Here is a 24,279-nt window from a genome sequence, read left to right as displayed (position 1 = left end):
CCCCCTCCTTGATACTCAATCAGCACTTATGATCTGTGAGGAGGATGTGTGCTGGGTATTTCAGAAACAAAAGACTAGGAAAGCTTCAGGCCCAGATGGTGTTTCACCTGCCTGTCTGAAAGTCTGCGCTGACCAACTGGCCCCCATCTTCACACAGATCTTCAATAGATCACTGGAGCAGTGTGAAATTCCCTGCTGCTTCAAATGCTCCACCATCATTCCGGTCCCCAAAAAACCCAATATCACAGGACCTAATGACTGCAGACCTGTCGCTCTCATGTCTGTGGTCATGAAGTAATTTGAGAGACTGGTTTTGACCTACCTGAAGGACATCACTGGACCACTGTTGGACCCCCTTCAGTTTGCTTACCAAGCAAACAGGTCGGTGGATGATGCTGTCAATATGGGACTGCATTATATCCTGCAACACCTCGACAGACCTGGAACTTATGCAAGGATCCTATTTGTGGACTTCAGTTCAGCCTTCAATACCATAATGCCTGATCTTCTCTCAACCAAACTGACCCAGCTCTCCGTACCCACCCCAATCTGTCGATGGATCACTAGCTTACTGACAGATAGGCAGCAGCTAGTGAGACTGGGGAAACTCCCATCCGGGACCCTTACTATTAGCATTGGTGCTCCTTAGGGATGCGTTCTCTCTCCACTGCTCTTCTCCTTGTACACAAATGACTGCACTGCAAAAGACCCCACTGCGATGGTGACCGTGGCAGCACTGGAGTCATTCAGGTACCTGGACTCTACCATCTCTCAGGACCTGAAGTGTGACACCCACATAGACTCCATTGTGAAGAAGACTCAGCAGAGGTTGTACTTCCTTCACCAGCTGAGGAAGTTCAACCTGCCACTGGAGCTGCTGACATAGTTCTACTTGGCCGTCATTGAGTCTGTCCTGTGTACATCTATAATTATCTGGTTTTGTTCAGCCACCAAATCAGACAGAAGTAAACTACAATGGACAGTCAGGACTGCTGAGAGGAATATTGGTGCCCCCCTCCCCACCCTCCAAGATCTGTCGTCTCCAGATTGAGGAAACGTGCAGGTAGAATCTCTCTGGATCCCACACACCCTGCCCACTCCCTCTTTGAACTGTTCCCCTCTGGCCGGTGCTACAGAGCACTGAGCGCCAGGACATCCAGGCACAAGAACAGTTTTTACCCTCAGGCCATTTCCCTCATGAAAAATTAAACTGCCTCAGGACTCCCCCATAATGCAATAATGTAAAAACATATCTCATGTACATATGTAAATTCACATATTTAATTCATTAACTGTACATATCCCTACCTTGCACATACATTACCACTTGCACATGTACATACACCATTCTGTTATATGTCCTATTATTTGTTTGTCTATTTATACTCTTACCTTGTTTTATATTATGTGTCTCACTGTGATGTTCTGTGTGCACTTGTTTCTTCTATCACCAAAAACAAAAAAACAAATCCTTGTGTACGTGAGAACACTTGACAATAAAGCTCATTCTGATTCTGATTAAGTATGTTTTCTTTAATGCATTTAAGCAACATAATGTCAAAATGATACCATCTTATCCTGCTCAAATGCATGTTACATCAATTAAACAAGAATTAGGAAAGAGTAATCCAAGAGTAATCTAAAAGCAATCAGATTAATTTGTCTTATTCATTACGTTACTGACTACAATTTTGGTCATGTTTAGTCAGTAACTGATTCCAATTCAGAAGTAATCTAACCAGCATTCGTGTATATATATATATATATATATATATATATATATATGTTTACATTTTTAATTTAATTTTATTATTTTCAGAATTCATTTGCATTTATTCTACTGATCAGGTCATGCGTTATTATTTACTGCCACTAGTTGGCAGTTCGTTCTTTCCCGTTTGTTTATGTTGTTCCAGTCAGCTGAAGAGAAGAAGAGAGGAGCGGCACTCTGATTGGTTGCTGCTCAGGACGTCATCTCTTCTGTTTCTAAACGTTTCCTGTCAAATTTTTCATTTGGGATTCATCCATTTTTCTGTTTTCAACATTTATCTTAACGAAATGACAGCAAATAAAAAGGAATCGTTGGGTATGTCATTCTATATTCATGTTTAATGCGTCAACATCCGGATCCAAAGCTCAAAGTGATTTATTACAGTTGATCATAACAACCCTTAAGGTCCAATGACCAAGCTTTCAAAATTATATAATATCAGTATAGTGAAATGTATACAGAATATACATTTATATGGCGATAACAGTTCATAGATTGTTTTGATCGCGGGTTATCAAGACAACAGTCATATTATGGTCAAATGATACATTTATATCAGCAGAGCAATGCACCATCACCTTCATCTAAAGACATTTATTAATTACTAACACTAAAATATTGAAAAACATCAGTGTTTTATATTAAAAGTCTTTAAAGAGCATCAATTTAATCAGTTTAATCAGTTACAATTTAAAAATTGTGTTTGTAAACAGCACTACAGATTTTCACTGACCGCTCGGCTTCAGCATAGATCCAGTTTTAAAAGTTGACAGAGTCCATAAGCAAAGTCTTGCTCTTAATCACATCCATCAGCCACTTTTCCCTTAACCTCCTTCGTCCTGGTACATGTTTGTATCTGTTTGACTCAATAAGAAAGTGCACGTCCACGAGCAGGGTGTCTGGTTTGATTTGAGAGATTTGTATGATGAAATACACGCTGGCTGTGGCTGTGGGGATCGGGACGCCTGGGGTCGGGATGCTCCATTGGGCTCGGTACTGGTACTGCCGTTTAAACTCCAGCTCTGTCTCCTGCAGAAACGTCAGACTGTACAACCAGCCAGTGTGCTGCTGCATCTCCCATGTACTGTCTGATCTGTTGCTCTCCCGCCTCGATTGTAAAATCTTTGCACGAAATCCAGTCTATGTTTTTGATTTCGTGCTCTTTTTGTGCATTATTTGCGATTTCCGAGCTGGGTGCGCTGTCCGACCCGACCTCCATTGATCAATTATTGTCGTTCGTTGGGACTCGAACAACGTAAAACCGTTTGAGCTATCAGTCTGTCTGTCATGTTGACTTTGGTTGCCATGATGATGAGTGACAGGGGCCTCCTTCGGGCCTTCGTTTCTCCCTCTTGACTCCTCCACTGAGGCGTGTTTAAAACTTGTTTTAAAGGTGCATTCAGTAATTTTTTCCTCATTAAAAAAGTTTAACTCCTAAAGACATGAATTGTAATTTTGCAATATATGTAAGAAATCATGACCACTCACATTAAAATGAAGACTCCAGTCATATCAGTAACCTTATAAAAGCTGATTTATTCTACATGGAGAGGGTCCCCTCATGGGGGGTGCCATGTTAGAATCACATGACCAGCCGAATACAACTCGCTTAATCTCAGTAACTGTCCTGTTATTTGACACTTTCACTCATTGATTAAAGTAATCATGGCTGACTGTGAATACTACATTTCTAAAACTATTGATTTTAAAGATGCTGCATCCAAGCCACTAGGTGTCAGTGTAAGTCCAAGATGACACAAAGACAAAAGTTACTGAGTGCACCTATAAAATGACTTTAGGAGGTATTTTTGCATTTCACAATGTATTTTTAAATATTTTCACTACATGTAGAATTTTTTTTATTATAATTTTTTTTATGTAAAAGTGGTCTATCGTTCTCTCATATTTCCTTGTTCTAAGACTATAACAATTACACTAGATTTTTATTTTTTCTGAGGAAAATGTGAGTGCAGTTAGACTGGTAAATGTCACCGCCACAATGCTAGTGTGTTGTGAGAGGTTGCCAGGTGCTGCTCTGTGGTTGCTAAGCTGTTCTGAGTGATTTTGTTTTGGCACGGTTGCTACATGATTTGAGGTAACATTCATGTCCAAGTTATGGGGTGAATTTGAAAGGTTCTGGAAGTGATTTTAGTGCTCTGAAGCTTTCATGTGACTGAGCTGTTGAATTAGCCACGCCCCATCATTCCAAAACCCCACCCTCCAAAGATAATTTTGAGACCAAAACCGAGCAAAAGAGCAGCATTTATTATTCCTGTGGCTGTCAAATTCAACAGTGGCGCAATATCGCCCTCAACTGACAAACATTATAAATCATAGCATCAATGATCCGCTTCAAATACAACACTATGAGAACGAGCAAAATTATTGAGAGGTGAATAGCGTTAATATCCACGGTTCGCGGACACATTTTTGTTTCCTGTTTAGAAAGTTTACAGCAAATCTCAGAACACTTATTTCATTAATATCTTTAAGGGAGTAGGACATTTTTTTGCATACTTTTCCATAAAAAAATCACTTACAGCACCTTTACAGGAATATTCCGGGTTTAATACAACTTAAGCTCAATCGACAAAATTTTTAGTATAATGTTGATTACCACAAAAAATATTTTGACTCGTCCCTCCTGTTCTTAAAAAAAGAAGAAGCAAAAATCGAAGTTACAACAAGGCACTTACAATCGAAGTGAATGGGGCCAATTTTTGGAGGGTTTAAAGGCAGAAATGTAAATCTTCTAATTTTATAAAAGAACTAACATCAATTCTTCTGTTAAAACGTGTTAATTATTTAAGCTGTTTAAATCGTCATATTTACAGTCGCTTGAAGGTTTTAGGGTTAACAGCAATTACAAAATTGTAAAATTGGCTATAACTTTACAGAGAAAAGATTTTTATCACACTAAAATCATGTTAACATACATATTATAGTCTTGTGGCTATACTTTTGAAACAGTGAGTATTTTAACGTTTACGGATTGGCCTCCATTCACTTCCATTGTAAGTGCCTCACAGGAACCCAGATTATTGCTTTTTTTTTTATCCCCTTTTTCTCCCAATTTAGAATGCCCAATTCCCACTACTTAGTAGGTCCTCGTGGTGGTGGGGTTACTCACCTCAATCTGGGGAGGACAAGTCTCAGTTGCCTCCGCTTCTGAGATCGTCAGTCTGCGCATCTTATCACGTGGCTCATTGTGCATGACACTGCGGAGACTCACAGCATGTGGAGGCTCATGCTACTCTCTGCACAATTTACCACGTGCAATTTATCCACGCACAATTTACCACGTGCCCCATTGAGAGCGAGAACCACTAATCGCGACCACGAGGAAGTTACCCCATGTGATTCTACCCTCCCTAGCAACCGGGCCAATTTGGTTGCTTAGGAGACCTGGCTGGAATCACTCAGCACACCCTGGATTCGAACTCACGACTCCAGGGGTTGTAGTCAGCGTCAGTACTCGCTGAGCTACCCAGGCTCCCGATTTGTGCTTTTTTAAAGAAAACGAGGGACATGTCAAAATGAATTTTCGTGGTAATTAACATTATGCCACAAAAGCTGTCGATAGATCTTAACTTGTACTGAATCAGGAATATTCCTTTATTACTAAGGGTTAGGTTTTGTTTAAATCCCTAAATGAGTAACAACTAACAACAATCTTTCTCTTTACAGGTTGCTAGTAAAATGAGAAAAGTTCCCACTTCCTATATAAGCACAGAGCCCTTATCTAACAGATATAAATTGGCTAAAGCTTTAGCACAACATGATCTGACTGAGCACTGCATGATTTACCAAGTCTGATGCCAAGTTTACATAAGTGTGTCTCCATAAGGAATATCCCAAAAGTTCCTCTAGCAACCTCACCGCATGTCGCGTATCAGGAGCACACTAGACACAGTCACCAAGGCTGTGAGTGGAACAGTGAACACTGAGCTCCTCTCCAAGATTACGCGCCTCAAACCCGGTGCGACCCAGGGCAAAACTGTTGAGCTGAAAGTCGATTGCCCTAAAGCCGAAGCTGAAGCCCTCATGACCGTAGCAGAACCCGAGCCACCAAACGTGAAAGAGGTGGAGAAAGACATAGAATGTCATAAAGAACCCCCAAAACCTAACAGCAACCTGTCTGCTACCAAAGGGAGTGCATCCAGCACGGTTGCAAAGCAGACACTGCAACGTTTCCAGCCTGCTGCATTCACAGCGAACATGGACGAAACCTACAGTCACTTGGCTGAACATGTCAACACCTACTTTGGAAGTGACACACGAGATGACAAAAGATCACAGCAGGGTAGAGGAGATACAGACCCCTCCACAACTCAAATCCAACCTAGTTCTCATTCCATTGGTAGTAAAGATCACGTCCTTATGGCAGTGCCTGTGACCCATAGAACTACACCAGAAATGCCCCCTTTACCACCTGCCATTGGCCAGGATGGTGCCGTTCCAAATTCAGAAGTGCCGGCTTCTCCATCTCAAGAGGATGATGATTCAGCCATCCCCATATCACCAAGAAAAGGCATCAGTCAATACTTGTCCTACCCCAGGCCAAGTGTTCAGGCTTTTGTAGGTAACTACATTGCTCCTCTGGTTCCAAAGTTCAGAGCGGATTCCAAAGGCAGTACAGCGGAGAAGGACAAACCGGCTGGATTGGATCAGCCAGTGTCACAAGCCACTAAGACAGCAGAAACCAAGGAACAGAAAGAAGCAGAGGAGAAAGCACAGAGACTGCTGTCTCAGAGAGAGAAGGTATAATTAAAGCACAATAAATAAAACATTATAACACTCTAAAATATGTGGAATGGAGAATTTTGTGTTTCAGACAGTGTGGTTATTTAGGCTTGTGCTGCAGTGTAGTTTTAGGGATTGAATCTCACAAATAATGTCAAGAAATGGTATATTTGGGGGCCTGGGTAGCTCAGCAAGTATTGACGCTGACTACCACCCCTGGAATCGCGAGTTCGAATCCAGGGCATGCTGAGTGACTCCAGCCAGGTCTCCTAAGCAACCAAATTGGCCCGGTTGCTAGGGAGGGTAGACTCACATGGGGTAACCTCCTCGTTGTCGCTATAATGTGTTTCTCGCTCTTGGTGGGGCGCGTGGTGAGTTGTGCATGGATGCTACGGAGAATAGCGTGAAGCCTCCACACGTGCTACGTCCCCATGGTAATGTGCTTAACATGCCACGTGATAAGATGCACGGATTGACGGTCTCAGACGCGGAGGCAAATGAGATTCGTACTCCGCCACCCGGATTGAGGCAAGTCACTACGCCACCACGAGGACTCAGAGCGCATTGGGAATTAGGCATTCCAAATTGGGGAGAAAAGAGGAGAAAATAAAAAATTAAATAAAGAAAGAAATAGTATATTTAAAATATAAACAAACAATTCAAACAAAAATCAAAAGAAAACCATTCGAAATTTTTATTTTTGTAAAAAAAAATGAAGCTCATTGTTGGATTATTATGATCTTTTGACATTGTGACATTTCATGATAATTAAGCGCATACAAATAATTTATGATTATTTATTTAAAATAAATAAATTAAAATAATTATGTCTGGACAGATTGTTTTCACTTTATAGTAATGAGAATTGCTTAATCGTCAAGTAAATAAAGTTTTTTCTAAAAATAGACTTTATCGTCTTTTTGCAAAATATAAAAAACTGGCTATTTTGGCTTCTTCTGCAGTATAGTTTATTGATTAAATGTCGCAGAAACGGTAAAGAAATTTTATATTTACCCCCAAAATCAAAAGAAAGCAATAAGAAATTATATTTTATTTAATGAAAATGAAACCTATTTTAGGACTATTAAGAATTGTTTTACATTTTTATTTTTTTAATCATAAATAAGCACATTAATATTTTTTTTAATTAATTTTGTCTATTTTTTTATGTCTTTTATTAATAGTAATGAGAATTTGGGACAAAATATGTAAATAATGTTACAATGCAAAAAAATTAATAAAATAAAATGAACTACATTCTTCATTTTTTTTTCCATTTTATTTTGGGGTGAAGTGTGACCTAGATATTCTTCTTAAAATTCACATAAGGAAGCTCGATCAGGTTAACAAAGTATCAATTGTAACCACTTATTTTGAACCATTGTTCTTATGTTTGAGCTTTAAATTAGTCTTTGTGTGTTGTATGTAGATTATAGCACGTGTTAGTGTGGATAACCAAACCAGAGCACTCGTCAAGAGCCTTCAAAGAGTTACTGATGTGAAGATTACCATCAGCAGGGTGGAGGAACTGAGCTTCCACCTCCTGGAGTTTCCAGAGACCAGAGGAGTGGCAGTCACCGTAAGTGTGTGTTAAACCATCTCTCATTTACAGTATCTACATCAAAGCTTGTATATTTGTAAAATTCCATTGTACATTGTATTCTCTTTCTTATTGACTGTCTATAGGAGAAGGTGATCCCATGTCTGCTGCGTTTGAGGCAGGCACGGGATGCCAGTCTGCAGGCTGCAGTGAGGCAGGCTCTGGCCCTGGTGGGCTACACCGACCCAGTGAAAGGCAGAGGGATACGTGTGCTCTCCATCGACGGAGGAGGAACCAGGTGCTTGTAACATACAGACGGAACATGGGAAAAAAAATTATTCAACTTATAGTTAACAGATTGTGAAAGTACTTTTAAGATAAAAGTAGGTCACCCAAAAATAGAACTGACACAGTTTTACATTCCCTTTAGATGCTGTCTATCAACCCAGACTAATTTGTGTGTTTAAAATGATTGTCTACAGTCACAATTTTAGGATTATATCCCCAGAATGAAATATGAATTTGATATGAAAAAACAAACAAAACACTAAACATCTAAATTTGCTAATAGTTTCATTTGATTGTTTCTATAGCTTCCTGTTGATGATTTATGAATGTGTTTAAATGTGGTATAGTATGTTAGAACACCCCATAGTTTGATATTTTGAACAAGATGTTGTTTTGCAGGGGATTGGTGGCTTTACAGGCTTTGCACAAGTTGGAGAGTTTGACAGGGAAGCCCATCTATCAACTCTTTGACTACATATGTGGAGTTAGTACAGGTATATTCAGCCACATGCAAAATATCTGTGCAATCGGAACAATGGAACTTAATGGAATACTTTTATATTACTTGTAATACTTTTTTGCCTACTAAACAATATATGTTTGTCTTAGGAGCCATCCTGGCCTTTATGTTGGGTGTATTCCAGATCCCTTTGAATGAGTGTGAGGAACTTTATCGGAAGTTGGGATCTGATGTCTTTAAGCAAAACTTGATAGTGGGCACAATGAAGATGGGCTGGAGTCATGCGTTCTACGATAGCCAGACCTGGGAGGAGATTCTAAAGTAAGGCGTTAAGTACGTTTACATGCACTTTAAAAGTTTGATTTCAGTCAGACTAAAACTATTATTGTTTTCTTTTTAAATGTCATGTAAATGCTGTGGTCCATCTGAAACTGTACTAGTCCAATTTTTGCGAAGTCACACTTCACACAATCAAAGATCATTTGATTGTAGCTTGGCTACAATTCCAGCATGCAAGGATTAAGGGTAAAGGATAATTTTTTAGAGCAATCAGTGTTCAATTCAAGGATTCAGTTCAAGTCAAATGCAGTTAAATTCCTTTATTTGCATAGTGCAAGTACAACTAAATTTGTTCCTTGACTCCAAGGCACAGTGAGATAAAAATAGACAAAGTGTTGTAAAGTGATGTAGTAAAGGACAAAAAGTGGTAATTTATGGTTTGTCTTCAACAGAGAAAGAATGGGACCTGGTCTTATGATTGAGACTGCCAAAAACCCTAAATGCCCCAAGGTGTGTTCAATATATCTTTGGACAAATTACAAATCTTAACCTTTCACTTAGACTTGGATAAATCACTCAATGTTTCCTCTAGGTGTCAGCAGTGAGCACCGTAGTGAACAGGGGCCTACCACTGAAGGCGTATGTCTTCAGGAATTATAACTTCTTACCTGGGGTTCGCTCACACTACTTGGGGAGTTGCCAGCACAAAATGTGGCAGGCCATTCGAGCCTCCTCCGCTGCCCCAGGCTATTTCCAGGAGTTCGTTCTAGGAAATGACCTCCACCAGGTAACCAAAAAACAAAGTTCAGTCTGCATTGTCTCGACCCAGGCATTAAATTGGCTTTTGGTACTGATTTATCTTTGAAAATAATTATGATATGTTTTTAAGGCTCTTTTAGAAATATGCTTAGTATTGAATGTGCCACAGTTTTACACCTAAAGAAATGAATTGTACTTTGGACATTTACACTCACTGAGCACTTTATAGGAAGACCTGTGCACCTGCTTATTCATGCGATTCTTTAATCAGCCAATCATGTGGCAGCAGTGCAATGCATAAAATCATGCATATACGGGTCAGGAGCTTCAGTAAATGTTCACATCAACCATCAGAATGGGGGAAAAATGTGATCTCAGTGATTTGGACCGTGGCATGATTGATGGTGCCAGATGGGCTGGTTTGAGTATTTCTGTAACTGCTGATCTCCTGGGATTTTCATGCACAACAGTCTCTAGAGTTTACTCAGAATGGTGTCAAAAACAAAAAACATCCAGTGAGCGGAAGTTCTGCAGATGGAAATGCCTTGTTGATGAGAGAGGTCAGTGGAGAATGGCCAGACTGGTTCGAGCTGACAGAAAGGCTACGGTAACTCAGATAACTACTCTGTAAAATTGTAGTGAGCAGAATAGCATATTAGAATGAACAACACGTCGAACCTTGAGGCGGATGGGCTACGACAGCAGAAGACCACGTCAGGCACTTTATTAGGACCATATTGTTCCTAATAAAGTGCTCAGTGAGTGAATGTTTAAAAAGACTTATCATTGATGTCACTGAAGGTGTTTAGAACAACATGAGTCAATGAAACATACACAAGAAATTGCTTTGTTCACCTTTAAATGGCAAATTTGAGTTTTTGATATGTGCTTGGTCAGACACCTTGCAGTATTGAAAATCATTACAAAGCCTTTCAGGTCCTTGTCAGAAGAAAGCTATTTCTGCACATGCATGCACTCTTAACAGCTGGATACTATTGGTTCTTCACATTCAAATTCATTAGTGTTGCTCTTGAGTGTCGTTACTCAGCGCACATCAGCTCACTCGCTCAGCGTGCGACTGCTTTAAAGTGGCTCTTAGATTGATGTTTGAAGAGAATCCGGTTGCAGGGATTGTTTAGACTCCTCACACATTTCTAATGCATTTGGGTGCTTTTCTGATGCATCCCATTCTGAGTTAACTCAATATACAATACTGTGCAAAAGTCTTAGGCACTTTTCAAAACAAAACAAAAAATTGTCTTAAGATGGTTATTTTATATCTTCTGCTTTAGTGTGTCAATAGGAAAAGTACATTTTAGATGGCCAACATTTCTTTTGGAAATAGAATAGAATAGAATAGAAGTTGTTCAAGGATTTCTGCAACAGATGGTATGGCCCCCACAGAGCCCAGATCTCAACATCATTAAGTCAGTCTGGAATTACATGAAGAGACAGAAGCAATTAAGACTATAAATACATTGAACTGAGGCAAGTGCTCCAAGATGCTTGGAACAACCTGTCTGCCAACAACCTTGAAAAACTGTGTGCAAGTGTACCTATGGTAATTAGTTGCTGTTTTAAAGGCATAGGGTGGTCACACCAAATATTTTTTTATTTTTTTATGTTTATTGCACTTTGTATGATGTTAATTGATAAAAAAAAATAAAAAAAAACATTATTCATGGCATCATTTTTGAAAAAATCCTCACTATACAACATTTTTCAAAAATGCCTAAAACTTTTGCACTGTAATTTATATCATCCAGATATCAACCTAATAACTCAAAATATTTGGTTTAAAAGTTATCATCCAAAACTTGAGCACAAATACTTTTGTATTTGTTAATCAGTTGGGTGAAAGAGAAGTTAAAAATATCTTTGCAGGGCCAGAGAGAAAAACTAAATGTAGTTTCCTGGTAAACTCTGGTGTGAACATTTAAAGGGATAGTTCACCCAAAAATGAAAATTCTCTCATCATTTACTCCCAGATGTGCATGACTTTCACAAATGAAGATTTTTAGAAAAATATTTCAGCTCTGTTGTTCCATACAATGCAAATGAATGGTGACCAGACCATTGAAGCACCAAAAAAAAGGACTTAATATTGATCTGTTTCTCATCCACACTTATCAAGTCGCATATTAAGATATCGTTTTAACCACTGGAGTCTTTTGGATTACGTGGCCTTTATTTTATTTATATACTTTGATTTTTGGTGCTTCAAAGGTCTGGTCACAATTTACTTGCATTGTATAGACCAACAGAGCTGAGATATTCTTCTAAACATCTTCATTTGTATTCTGCAGAAGGTAGAAAATTATACACAGCTGGGAAGGCATGAGGGTGAGTAAATGATGAGAGAATTTTCATTTTTGCGTGAGCTATCCCTATAATCCACACTATTCACAACACTTTAGCACAATTTTACAAACAATACATAAACATGTGAGACACAACAATACAGACTTAACAAGACTTAAATGGATAGTTCATGCATCAAAGAAAATTGTGTCATCATTTACTCACCCTCATGTTGTTCTATACCTGTTTGACTTTCTTTCTTCTGTAGAACACAGAAGCAGATGTTTGGCAGAATGTTAGCCTCAGTCACCATTCACTTTCATTGCATCTTTTTTCCATACAATCAAAGTGAATGGTGACTGAAGCTAACATTCTGCCTAGTAACATGAGGGTTAGTAAATGAAGACAAAATTTTATTTTTTTTGCGTGAACTATCACTTTAAGTCTGGCTGTCTTTACAAAGGCTGCCTAAACTATACACTAAAATGTATTATTTGTATGTATGAAAATGTGTCTGCACAGCCCAGGCATAGCTGTCAAGTCTCTCTGCCTATTTTAAGCCAGCTCAAACTGGAACAGTCCCATTGCTGCCACACTGAACGCACCCTCACAGCCTGAGATTTCAGCCAGAAGTCTCTCTGCCAAGACGACAGACATTAATGTTGAATCGTAGCCCTCAGCGTTGTCTGTTGAGCCATCAGGAAGGCGTCATTCTGTCCGTCTGCCTATTAACACCCACCGAGTTCACATCCAGCTTTCCACAATGTCTCTGTTGTCCTGAAAGGCCAATAAAGCTGTTGGCCATCGAGCTATATGAATGCCCAGATTGATTAGGATTCTGAGTGCAATGAGATCTGTGGTCAATAGGAAGATGACTTTATTAATAGTGATATAAAGCTGTTTATGAATGATTGTATGCAAGCATTTCATGTTCTACTCAATTTAGATGAGCAATGCAAGTTATTGAACCCTGGAAAGTTTACATCGATCAACCACAACATTAAAACCACCTGCTTAATGTTGTGTAGGTCCCTCTCGTGCTGCCAAAACAGCGCCAACCCGCATCTCAGAATAGTATTCTGAGATTCTGTTCTTCTCACCACAATTGTACAGAGTGGTTATCTGAGTTACCGTAGACTTTGTCAGTTCAAACCAGTCTGGCCATTCTCTGCTGACCTCTCTCATCAACAAGGCATTTCCGGGGGACCTGGGTAGCTCAGCGAGTATTGACGCTGACTACCACCCCTGGAGTCACGAGTTCAAATCCAGGGTGTGCTGAGTGACTCCAGCCAGGTCTCCTAAGCAACCAAATTGGCCCGGTTGCTAGGGAAGGTAGAGTCACATGGAGTAACCTCCTCATGGTCACGGTTAGTGGTTCTTGCTCTCAGTGGGGTGCGTTGTGAGTTGTGCATGGATCGCGGAGAGTAGCATGAGACATGCACAACGAGCCACGTGATAAGATGTGTGAGTCTGCATCCTGTTATATACAGAAGCGGAGGCAACTGAGACTTGTCCTCCGCCACCCGGATTGAGGTGAGTAACCATGCCACCACAAGGACCTACTAAGTAGTGGGAATTGGGCATTCCAAATTGGGAGAATTCCAAATTTTTTTGAAAAAACCAAATAAGGCATTTCCGTCCGCAGAACTGCTGCTCACTGGATGTTTTTTGTTTTTGGCACCATTCGTAGTAAATTCTAGAGACTGTTATGTGTGAAAATCCCAGGAGATCAGCAGGTACAGAAAAAACAACACATTCTCAAGGCGAAATAGTCAGGATTCTTACGACTTTTCTAAATTTGGCTAATTCATATGATATCGTGCGACAGCACTCGTTTGAATTCCTACGACTTTCACTACAGCCAATGACATCGCTGGACATCGTTTCCATCTAATACGCGACAATTACTTGCTTCTGTCACACACAACAGCTTCCTATCATGTTTACACACTCTACTGATTGGTTAAGTTTAGATAAGGGGTTTGGGTAAGGGCATAATATTAATAAGCATGTCCTTAACGCCTCGTGCACAGAACTCGCACTTACTTCCGCATTAGACATCCGGGAATTTGCACGTGATGAAGTTGTACGAGTTTATGTGAACAACTTCATGCGAGACCATACGAAATAGCCAACTCGTAAATTATGAATGAATTTTCATGAGATCAGGTTGGAAATACTCAAACCAGCCCATCTGGCACCAACAATCATGCCACGCTCCAAATCACTGAGATCACTTTTTTTCCCCATTCTGATGGTTGATGTGAACACTAATTGAAGCTCCTGACCCATACCTGTGTGATTTTATGCAATGCACGATTGGCTGATTAGATAATCGCATGGATAATTGTTGGTGCCAGACGGGCTGGTTTGAGTATTTCTGTAACTGCTGATCTCCTGGGATTTTCACACACAGTAGTCTCTAGAATTTCATAACATGATTCCTCATTTAAAGCAGTGCTATGGTTTGATGTATGTTTTTGCATTGTGGGATGAATGCATCCTCATTAAAATGCAAATGTGGTAAAGGCTCTTGGCTCTAAAACCTGTTGCCAACAGAGCTATCAGTGCCCAGACTCAGAATGCCACCAGTGGCATAGTCTTCTCTCAGCCCCTCACTTATTTTCTCTCTCTTTCTTACTCTGAATGGCACTTCAGTTTCTTCTCCACATGCCAAGCCTGTAATCTTTTAAGCATACCACACTCAAGAGCTCTAGAGCTTCAAACAAGAAGTCTGTGCTCTAGTATTTGTTTGTGTTTCTTTTTCATTTGATTGATTCATTCATTAAAGGGATAGTTCACCCAAAAATGAAAATTCTGTCATTATTTACTCACCCTTATGTCCTTATAAACCTCTTTGCTGTTATTTATTCTGTGGCACGTAAAAGGAGAATGTACAAACAGCAATTTTTTATACAGTGAAAGTTTATAGTGACAACTTCTGTCAAGCTTCGAAAAGGGCAAAAAAGAACTGTAAAAGTAGTCCATATGACTTGTATGCTATATTCCAAGTCTTCTGAAACCATGCTATAGCTTTTTGTAAGGAACAGTTCAGAATTTAAGTAATTATTCAAACATCATTATATCAGACAAGCGCCATTATCATTGAATAATGGCTTAAATTTAGGTCTGTTACTTACACAAAATTATCGCATGGCTTCAGAAGTCTTGGGATAAAGTGCACAAGTCATATGGACTAGTCGTATGGACTTTTAAGATGCTCTTCGGTTTTTTTTTTTGTGAACTATCACTGTATGTGTGAAGATTCCTTAAAATGATCCTTTTGTGTTTCATGGTAATAATAACAGCATTTAAAGGAATAGTTCACCCAAAAATAAAAATTCTCTCATCATTTGCTCAACCTTATGCAATCTCAGATGTGTATGACTTTCTTTCTTTTGCAGAACACGGATTAAGTTTTTAGAATAATATCTCAGCTCAGTAGGTCCATACAATGCAAGTGAATGGGTGTCAAAATTTTGATGCTCCAAAAAGAACGGAAATGCAGCTTAAAAGTAATCCACATGACTCCAGTGGTTAAATTCATATCTTCAGAAGTTATATTTTAGGTGTGGGTGAGAAACAGATCAATATATAAGTACATTTTGCTAGAAATGCTTCTCCCTGCCCAGTGAATCACCAAAAACACAAGAAGAAGAATGTGAAAGTGAAAGTTAAAGTGGAGATCAACTGAGCAGAGAGGAGAATTTTTAGTAAAAATTGACTGAAACATTGATTTGTTTCTCACCCACATCTATCAGGTCACTTTTGAAGACATTGATTTAACCACTGGAGTCATATGGATTACTTTTATGTGAGTTTTGGAGCTTCAAATTTTTGGCACCCTTTCACTTGCATTGTATGGACCAAAAGAGCTGAGATATACTTCTAAAAATCTTAATTTGTGTTCTGCTGAAGAAAGAAAGTCCTACACATCCTGGATGGCATGAGGGTGAGTAAATGATGAGATAATTTTCATTTTTGGGTCAGCTTTTCCTTTAATTTAGCTTTTTATTGATTGTCTTGATGAGGAATCCTCTGGTTTCCATTAGCTTTGTTCTTTTTTCAGCATGCAGCGCTTAGAGCAGTGATACATCTCAGAATCTGTGTCACTGAAATGTAGGACACAAAGAAATAAAGGATCTGTCTAGTGGCCGGGGGCCTGGGTAGCTCAACAAGTATTGACGCTGACTACCACCCCTGGAGTCACAAGTTCAAATCCAGGGCATGCTGAGTGACTCCAGCCAGGCCTCCTAAGCAACCAAATTGGCCCGGTTGCTAGGGAGGGTATAGTCACATGGGGTAACCTCCTCGTGGTCACTATAATGTGGTTCTCACTCTCGGTGGGGCACGTGGTGAGTTGTGCATGGATGCCATGGAGAATAGCATGGGCCTCCACATCCTACGTCTCCACGGTAATGCGTTCAACAAAGCCACGTGATAAGATGTGCGGATTGACGGTCTCAGACGTGGAGGCAACTGAGATTCGTCCTCCGTCACCCGGATTGAGGCGAGTCACTATGCCACCACTAGGACTTAGAGCGTATTGGGAATTGGGCATTCCAAATTGGGGAGAAAAGGGGAGAAAAAAAAAAGGATGCCGTCTAGTGGACGATTTCATCATGTGCTCCTAACGAGAGACGAGAAAACAGAACAGAGAGGGATGATGACAAGTCAGTGGATTTTTCATGCTTCGGGTAAATTGAACTCATCTACCCACATCCTCTACAGGAAGAGATGAGGTGTCTATTATATTTTACAGTGATGATTCCCATAATCTTATCAACTTGAAAATGCAAATACACCTCTTTTATTTATTTTATTTTTTTACCTCTACTATTTCAGAGAATAAGGCATATTTTCAAAAAGAAGCTTTTGGGCAAGAATAGATGCAATTTCTGTTGGCAGAACCTCAAAAGTTGCTTTTAACTACTCACGTTTTGTTTAATTTTGTTTTTTACATTTTTTAGTTATCAATCAAAACATACATTTTAGGCATTATTTCATGACCTACGTAAATAAAGTGATTTTAATTGCCCGTAAAGCCTATATAATTTCAGATAATATAATGCAACATCTTTAAATGTAAATCTTATAGTTATACTGGGGCCAAACATTAGATATATTAAGATTAAGCACAAGTTAAAAGGAAGAAACTGAACATTTTATGTTTTCGTTTTTTTAAGAAACAGTTTCGCTTGCAGCATTTTAATTGACTCACTTCCATCCTGCTTAGATCATTGGCAACTCTCATCCTTCCCATCAGCAGCCCTTTTATAAAATATACCAGATGTATACCCAAAATATTTTACAAACTGATGCCTTTAGGGAAGCAGAGTAGTTTTGACCTACATTTTAACATTTTGTGAAATAAAGCCAAAACAAAATGTGATTTAGACTTTTAAACAGTCAAGTCCCCGTATCTATCATTTATTCACTGTCCCAAGGCTTATTATAAAATATCTCTATTTAATTTTAAATGATCAAGTACAAAACCCAGCTGACCATTTTTATTTTATAGCAATCATTTTATAGGACTATGGCAGTGAGGAACAGAAATGTTTTGAGAGAGCTGAGTGCAGTTAGTTACATTGTTATTTTCTTGTGAGATCTACAGTGTAAGTTTTGTCTTGTGTGTTTTCTTTTGTACCCATATCAGAAATATTGTTTCATTATGTTGGCTTGACATATTCTACAGACTTTTTTTTCAGAATTCCTAAACCAAGACCAAGAATGGGTCGTCTCCTGCAGCTTTCAAGCTACATGTACCATACTTGGCACAGACCTTCAGACTGTTCTGACTTCTGATTTAGTGTGCTATGTTTTTTCTAACTTGGTTTTCCCATACTGGACATTAAAAAAAAAAAAAAAAAAAAAAAATCCCATAGACATTCATTTAAACATGGCAAAATTAATATTCTTTGAATGTGACCGTAAAATGTTAAAGGCTTTTTTAAAAAGGGCATGGAAGACAGACACATAAATGCATCTCTTTTTGGGGGGGGGGGGGTCTCATTGGGGCTGGTGTTTCTGGCCCTCTATAATGAGCAACACTGTTATACTGCTTGATCTTGTCCCCTTTCGGCTGCTCATTATTGTCTATCCTTCTTTCTGTTTCCTGTCAAATGATGAATCAGATTCAGCTGAACTCTTACAGTTCTCTCAAGACCTACTGTAACATAGTAGTCCGGTTAAAATCATCTAAAACTTTCTAAGGTTATAAAATCAGCTAAGGATCACCCACAGATCAGTCTCTAGTAACCACTTGTGTGGACAATTACAATTGAGATTTTGTTTAAATTTGATTGCTTTTGTGGGTTTTGTCCAGGACGGTGGACTCCTGATCAACAACCCCACAGCTCTGGCCATCCACGAAAGTAAGTGTTTGTGGCCCAACACACCTGTACAGTGTGTAGTGTCTCTGGGCACAGGCCGATCCGAGACAGTCGCCAAGACCGGCTCCAGCACTTACACCAGCTTAAAGACCAAACTCACCAACGTCATCAGCAGCGCAACAGACACTGAAGGTGAGAGTGGAATCACATGATGTCACATGGGGCCCTATTTTAAGAGCGCAAGCGTTATGCGCAAAGCAATGCCTTAAGTCATAATCGCAAAGACAATGGGCATGGCCATGAAGTTTTGCTATTTTCATACAAGCATGCATTAAGTCTAGGCGCAAGTAGGTTTGGTGAAATCGCCCACGCAACGTGCAAAAGGCGTGACCAAGTGCCACATAATTCTGAGGTTCTTCTCCGGTTATTAAAACTTCTGCATCCTGTTATATACAGTAGTCCATTCCCTCAAGCACCAATGATTTAAACAAAGACAGCACATTCATAAGAATTTTGGTAGTGTAAATTTCTATGACAGCGACATGCTCTTTTTATACGCATGGAAAATGTGATTCTCGCCAGAATTTGTATGTATACACCATTAAATTAAATGATTATTATTAATCATTTTCATCTACTGACACGCAAATCATGGCTAGAGTAAACAGTGATTGTATCAGCACGCACTTCACTTCTACCGGTCGATTTTGCAAAATGAAATTAATTTATTGAAACCAAAAGTATTTCTTAATTCAAATCACACTTCAAATGAAACGAGAATAAAATAAAAATAAAGAAGTGGTCCAAAAAATCAATTTAAATCCAAACATTTTACTCCCTTCAACTTGTTCCTTTTGCAGTGACTTAAAAATCACTCTACGACAACTGGTGGAAAATTACTAGTCAAAATTAAATCATAAATACAATATAAAAGAATTATAATACATATAAACATAACAATAAAAATAATAATAATAATTGAAAAAATAAACCATGACCTCTAGAAAGTTTAACATAAATCTCATAATTTTTTGATTGAACAAATGGCTTCAACAACGACTGAAGGCACGTAATTTGATGTTATGTACTTTCAGAATTTGGACATGAACTTTATAACCACCTGCTGGTGAAATCTCCAAACTGCAAATGCAGGAACTGAATTTGAACTTTGCTCTGAGTTAAGAGGTGGTATTGAAATGTCTTAGTGCAACAACCAAATTCTTAGGAAAATAGCAAATTGTGCTTTGCACTACTTCATTTACATACAACGCACCCACAGTTTGGGCGCCTACACCCAAAGTAGTGCAAACACTCCCACCCACACCCAGTTGCACTTTCCGCTGGCACGAAAATTGCACTTAGAATTAGCGCTCTCACAAAAATTGGATAAGATGGTGCACACGGTCGCAGTGCGTTAATGAAGAAAGAAGTGGTGCGTTCACCTCTACCTTCCTAGAATGTTCGGTCATTTTTGACCAATTTCAAATTTGTTTTTTTAATAAAAAATGGTTTCCTCAATCTGAGTGGTACAAGACTTTGTGACTTTTCCTTGACTTGCAATCTGAACACACAAAAAAATATGGACTTGATTCGATGAGTCTAAGTGGTCGTAAAAAGCCATAGGAAGTGAATAGGAGAGAACCTAAAACAGAGTTTTTTTTTTGTTATGTTTTTTGGTTTTTGTTGAATAAAATAAAAATCAGCCACAATGCCGAACACACACACACAGATCAAAGAACAAAAAAGAAAGTCTCAGTCTGACCCCAATGTATATGCTTAGGTGTGGTAGCCACACCTTCCAGACCAAACACTGCATCTTTCTGTTATGGAAACAAAGAAACAGTAAACTAATTTACATTATTTAATTTTGATTTTGTAAAATTAATTATTGGTAACAAAATGCTTATTATATGTCTTCTCTTTGTAACACCATGGTCAGGTTTGACAGTTAACATACAGTTATGTCACATTATTGCAAAAATAATTATTTCAGAACTATAAAAAAAGCTAAACTTTGACATAATAGTTTAAAAATGTGTCTAAATATATATCCAAATGCATTACATGTGATAATATAATCTAAATCTAAAATTAGAGTCTCTGCAGTCATCTACTGGTTGTTATTTTTATGACATGATTTTCAAGTCATTTGAAAAAAAAATTCTCACCAGATGTCAGCAATCTTCTCCCAGTACATGACACATTCTCATATTATCTTCATGTTTTAACTTATAAAAGTGTAGGTTTTTACTGAAGTGACGTTAACATAAATTATTCGCAAATGTAAATGAATGATGTAATTGAGAAATTTACAGATAAATAAGAATAAATAGCACAAAATCCCAAAAGAATTGAATAATTCCATTGTTATTACTTCAGGGAAGAGATTAAGTTACACCAGTTCCGTTTCCCGTCAAAAATGACCGCGAACAGCCAAGGTGTTGACCTTTATTGAACAGCCTAGGAGGGTTAAATGGTGTGTAAACATTACTACAGTTGGAGTTTCCGAGATAGCACATCTGTTTAATAGAATATTTGACAATACTGTTATACTGCTGTTTAGCAATTTCTGTAAAAACCTTAAAGGGATAGTTCATCCAAAAAAAAAAAAAAACATTCTCTCATCATTTACTCACCCTCACGCCATCCCAAATGTGCATGACTTTCTTTCTTATGCTGAACACAAAGATTTTTAGAAACATATTTCAGCTCTGTAGGTCCTCATAATGCAAGTAAATGGGTTCCAAAATGTTGAAGCTCCAAAAGGACATAAAGGCAGCATAAAAGTAATCCATAAGACTCCAGTGGTTAAAGCCATGTCTTCAGAAGCGATAGGTGTGGGTGAGAAACAGATGAATATTTAAGTCATCAAGTTTACTATCATTCTCCACTTTCACTTTCACATTATTCTTCTTTTGTTTTTGGTGATTTGCATTCTTTGTGCATATCGCCACCTACTGGGCAGGGAGGAGAATTTATGGTAAAAACTGACTTAAATATTTATCTGTTTCTCACCCACACCTATCATATCGCTTCTATTTAGCACTGGAGTATAATGGATTTATTTTATGCTGTATTTATGTACATTTTGGAGCTTCAAAAATTTTGGTCACCATTTACTTGCATTGAAAGGACCTACAGAGCTGAAATATTCTCATAAAAATATGAATTTGTGTTCAGCAGAAGATAAAAAGTCCCACATCTGGGATGACATGAGGGTGAGTAAATTCTGAGAGAATTGTCATTTATGGGTGAATTATTCCTTTAATGATCTCTTTCTGTACTGCAGAGGTCCACACGATGTTGGATGCCCTCCTCCCCCCCAATACCTACTTTCGCTTTAACCCTCACATGAGTGAGGACATTCCATTGGATGAGAACAGACAGGAGAAGCTGGACTTTCTTCTGGTGGAAGGCTGTCGCTACCTTGAGCGCAATGAGAACAAGCTGAAGAAAGCGGCCAGTATTCTCACTCAAGAGAAGAGCGTCGTTCAGAAGCTGGCTGAGTGGGCACAGCTGAAAACTGACATGTATGATGGTTTTCCCTTTCGCTCCAAACTCTGAAACATGTCTTAACGCAGTGAATCTCACTATCTAAAACAACCTTGCACAACTAATGACCTATCTCTGTTTAACATATACAGCAGAAACTGGTACACTTTTGTGGATTTACATATTATGTTGCCATAATGTTTAATCTGATTCAAGCCTATTGTCTCATATTGAAGTGCACATTAGATTATTGAAAAGGTTCATGAGGTCAGATTTCTAAGTGTTTATTGTTGTTGTCAGTAATTGTTGACCATGACTCTGTGGATGCAGAAGAAGAAAGTTAGAGGCAACACTCTCAGTACTCTTTTCCACTTACTAGCACTTCCTGCTTGTTGTTTTTTGCAATGTTATAATATATCATTGTGAATGATTTGCATTAACTTTGTGAAGGCTGAAGTAATTGCACTTGCTGTTATGTAGTGTGTTTCCCCACCAAACCATGTAGTTGCTTTTTTCTGCACAATAATGCTGGTAAGAGTTGACTGAACTTAATTTAGTTAGCATGGGGTTAGCTGCTATATGCAAACTGAAGTTTGTGTAAATAAGTAGTTAAAACTAAAACATTTCAACTAAACTTTTAACTTTAACTTTTTTTATTATTATTATTCTGCGTGGCTTATAATTGTAAACCCTCTAATTGTGTTCGACCACAAAAGGAACCAACAGCACTTTTTTAAAGACTTTTGCACAAAGTGCTTTAAAAGCACTAATTGCAGATGTGTTATTGCCGAATTGCTGAATGCAACACTTGCGTTGGTCACTGTAACAGTTGTTTGGAAATAATAATGAAATTATTATCATGGACATGGCTTATTATGTTTGAATGCTTCAACTGCTTTTCAGTAATGTACATTTTCATTTCAACTTCTGTATGTACTTGGCAGGAAAATGCCCTACATAATTTATTGATTCTGTCCAGATCCAAGTGTTATAAATACTGTAAAATAATGTTAATCCTTGAATGCATTAAGTAAAATGACGACTGTCGAAAATTTAACAGCTTAATTCAGAAATCCCATTTTCCTAATAACATCTGAAACAAGATTCCTTGACAATTTCTCAAAGAAAAATAAAGGATTTTAAAACCTCAGTGTGTCCATGTTTAATATCATCGCTCATTAAAGGATGCTGTTATTTTTACAATTGTTTGTGAGGGATGTCTCAAATAGGATCGCAGTATTTAAGGTATCTAAACATTTGTTGAATTGTTCCTACATTTAAAGTCTCTTTCTTTTCCTTCTAATATTGAGTAAAATCCTGATCATTGGAAAACCACAATTTTAGACACACTTGATTCTCTTTGTACATAACTTGTACGTGGCAGTAATTAATTGTTTTTTCCAATGGAAACATTGATTTCCGTTGGTCTATTGTTCCACAGTGTTGTCACATTGGCTGGCATTTTTATGCAGCCTATCAACATGGCATTCGAATATTTTAACAACATGTAAATGTCCACATCTACACTGAGAAAAGATGTTAACCTTAAAAGTGTTCTTCATTTGGTAACATCTAAAATATCTGGTTTTATTCAATTAAAAAAACATTACTTAACATCACTAAATCAACCTGAATACATTCGGTTACACCAGCAACACTCATTTTAAGAGTTAGATCAGGTAGAAATAGCTCTTTAAGGTAACAATTGCAGGTTACCACTTTTTACAGTGTGATAGGGTTTCATAATTTGTAGTAGGCTTTAGGATTTTACTTTCTTACTCAAACCCAATAGCAATCCTCAAAACAATAAGGTTCAGTGAGGTTATTTTCTCATTCAAACCTCAGTTTCGAGAATGCAACCTACAGTACCTGAAGTGAGGAATGTGTCTTATCCATGGAAACATTCAATGATGTCTCAAATCCCACAGATGAGTGCGAGAGGAGTCTAGATTTGATAGAAATATGCACTCAGATGAATCTGCAGTTCTGTTCTACTGGAAGGGGAACTGTCGTCTACCTGTGAGATGAGCCTAAAGTGGAGACAGAGGGTAAAGCCATCTGTGGCATTTTCTCTTTTCAAACTGGCCTCTTGATTATCTTTAACTGAACAGTTATCTAATCTCAATCTAATCCGCATTGTACCCTGTCAAATGTAGTTACTTATCCACAGTCTACCAAAGCACAGTCACTGCAGTTTTTGTGATTGTCCAAAAAGACAGATTAGGCATGAGTGTGTTCAGCTGAGAAGGTCACTGGTTCTTAGCTAAGATCGATCGAGGAGTTGTACACTCGAAGCACAGTGGTCCCACTT

The 24,279-nt window shown here is 38.4% G+C and overlaps 1 protein-coding gene across 1 annotated transcript; it reads left to right on the top strand.

Moving 5' to 3' along the window:
• Positions 1–1,944: 1,944 nt before the first annotated feature.
• On the top strand, positions 1,945–23,118 carry LOC127434968 (calcium-independent phospholipase A2-gamma-like). Its single transcript, XM_051688037.1, has 10 exons — positions 1,945–2,086; positions 5,459–6,532; positions 7,944–8,093; positions 8,201–8,352; positions 8,742–8,836; positions 8,952–9,123; positions 9,534–9,591; positions 9,674–9,868; positions 18,470–18,668; positions 21,766–23,118. Exons 2-10 carry the CDS (start codon positions 5,654–5,656, stop codon positions 22,038–22,040), a joined length of 2,175 nt encoding a protein of 724 aa, XP_051543997.1. The 5' UTR covers positions 1,945–2,086; positions 5,459–5,653; the 3' UTR covers positions 22,041–23,118.
• The last annotated feature ends 1,161 nt before the right edge of the window (positions 23,119–24,279 follow it).

This window comes from Myxocyprinus asiaticus, chromosome 45 (assembly GCF_019703515.2).
Source record: "Myxocyprinus asiaticus isolate MX2 ecotype Aquarium Trade chromosome 45, UBuf_Myxa_2, whole genome shotgun sequence".
Lineage (NCBI taxonomy): Eukaryota > Metazoa > Chordata > Actinopteri > Cypriniformes > Catostomidae > Myxocyprinus > Myxocyprinus asiaticus.
This window is presented reverse-complemented; position numbering and strand designations above follow the sequence as displayed.

Coding starts and splice junctions, on each gene's coding strand:
- LOC127434968 (XM_051688037.1), top strand. CDS start 5,654: ATGTCGCGTATCAGGAGCACACTAGACACAGTCACCAAGGCTGTGAGT. Junction 8,094..8,200: donor CCAGAGGAGTGGCAGTCACC/GTAAGTGTGTGT, acceptor GACTGTCTATAG/GAGAAGGTGATCCCATGTCT. Junction 8,353..8,741: donor ATCGACGGAGGAGGAACCAG/GTGCTTGTAACA, acceptor GTTGTTTTGCAG/GGGATTGGTGGCTTTACAGG.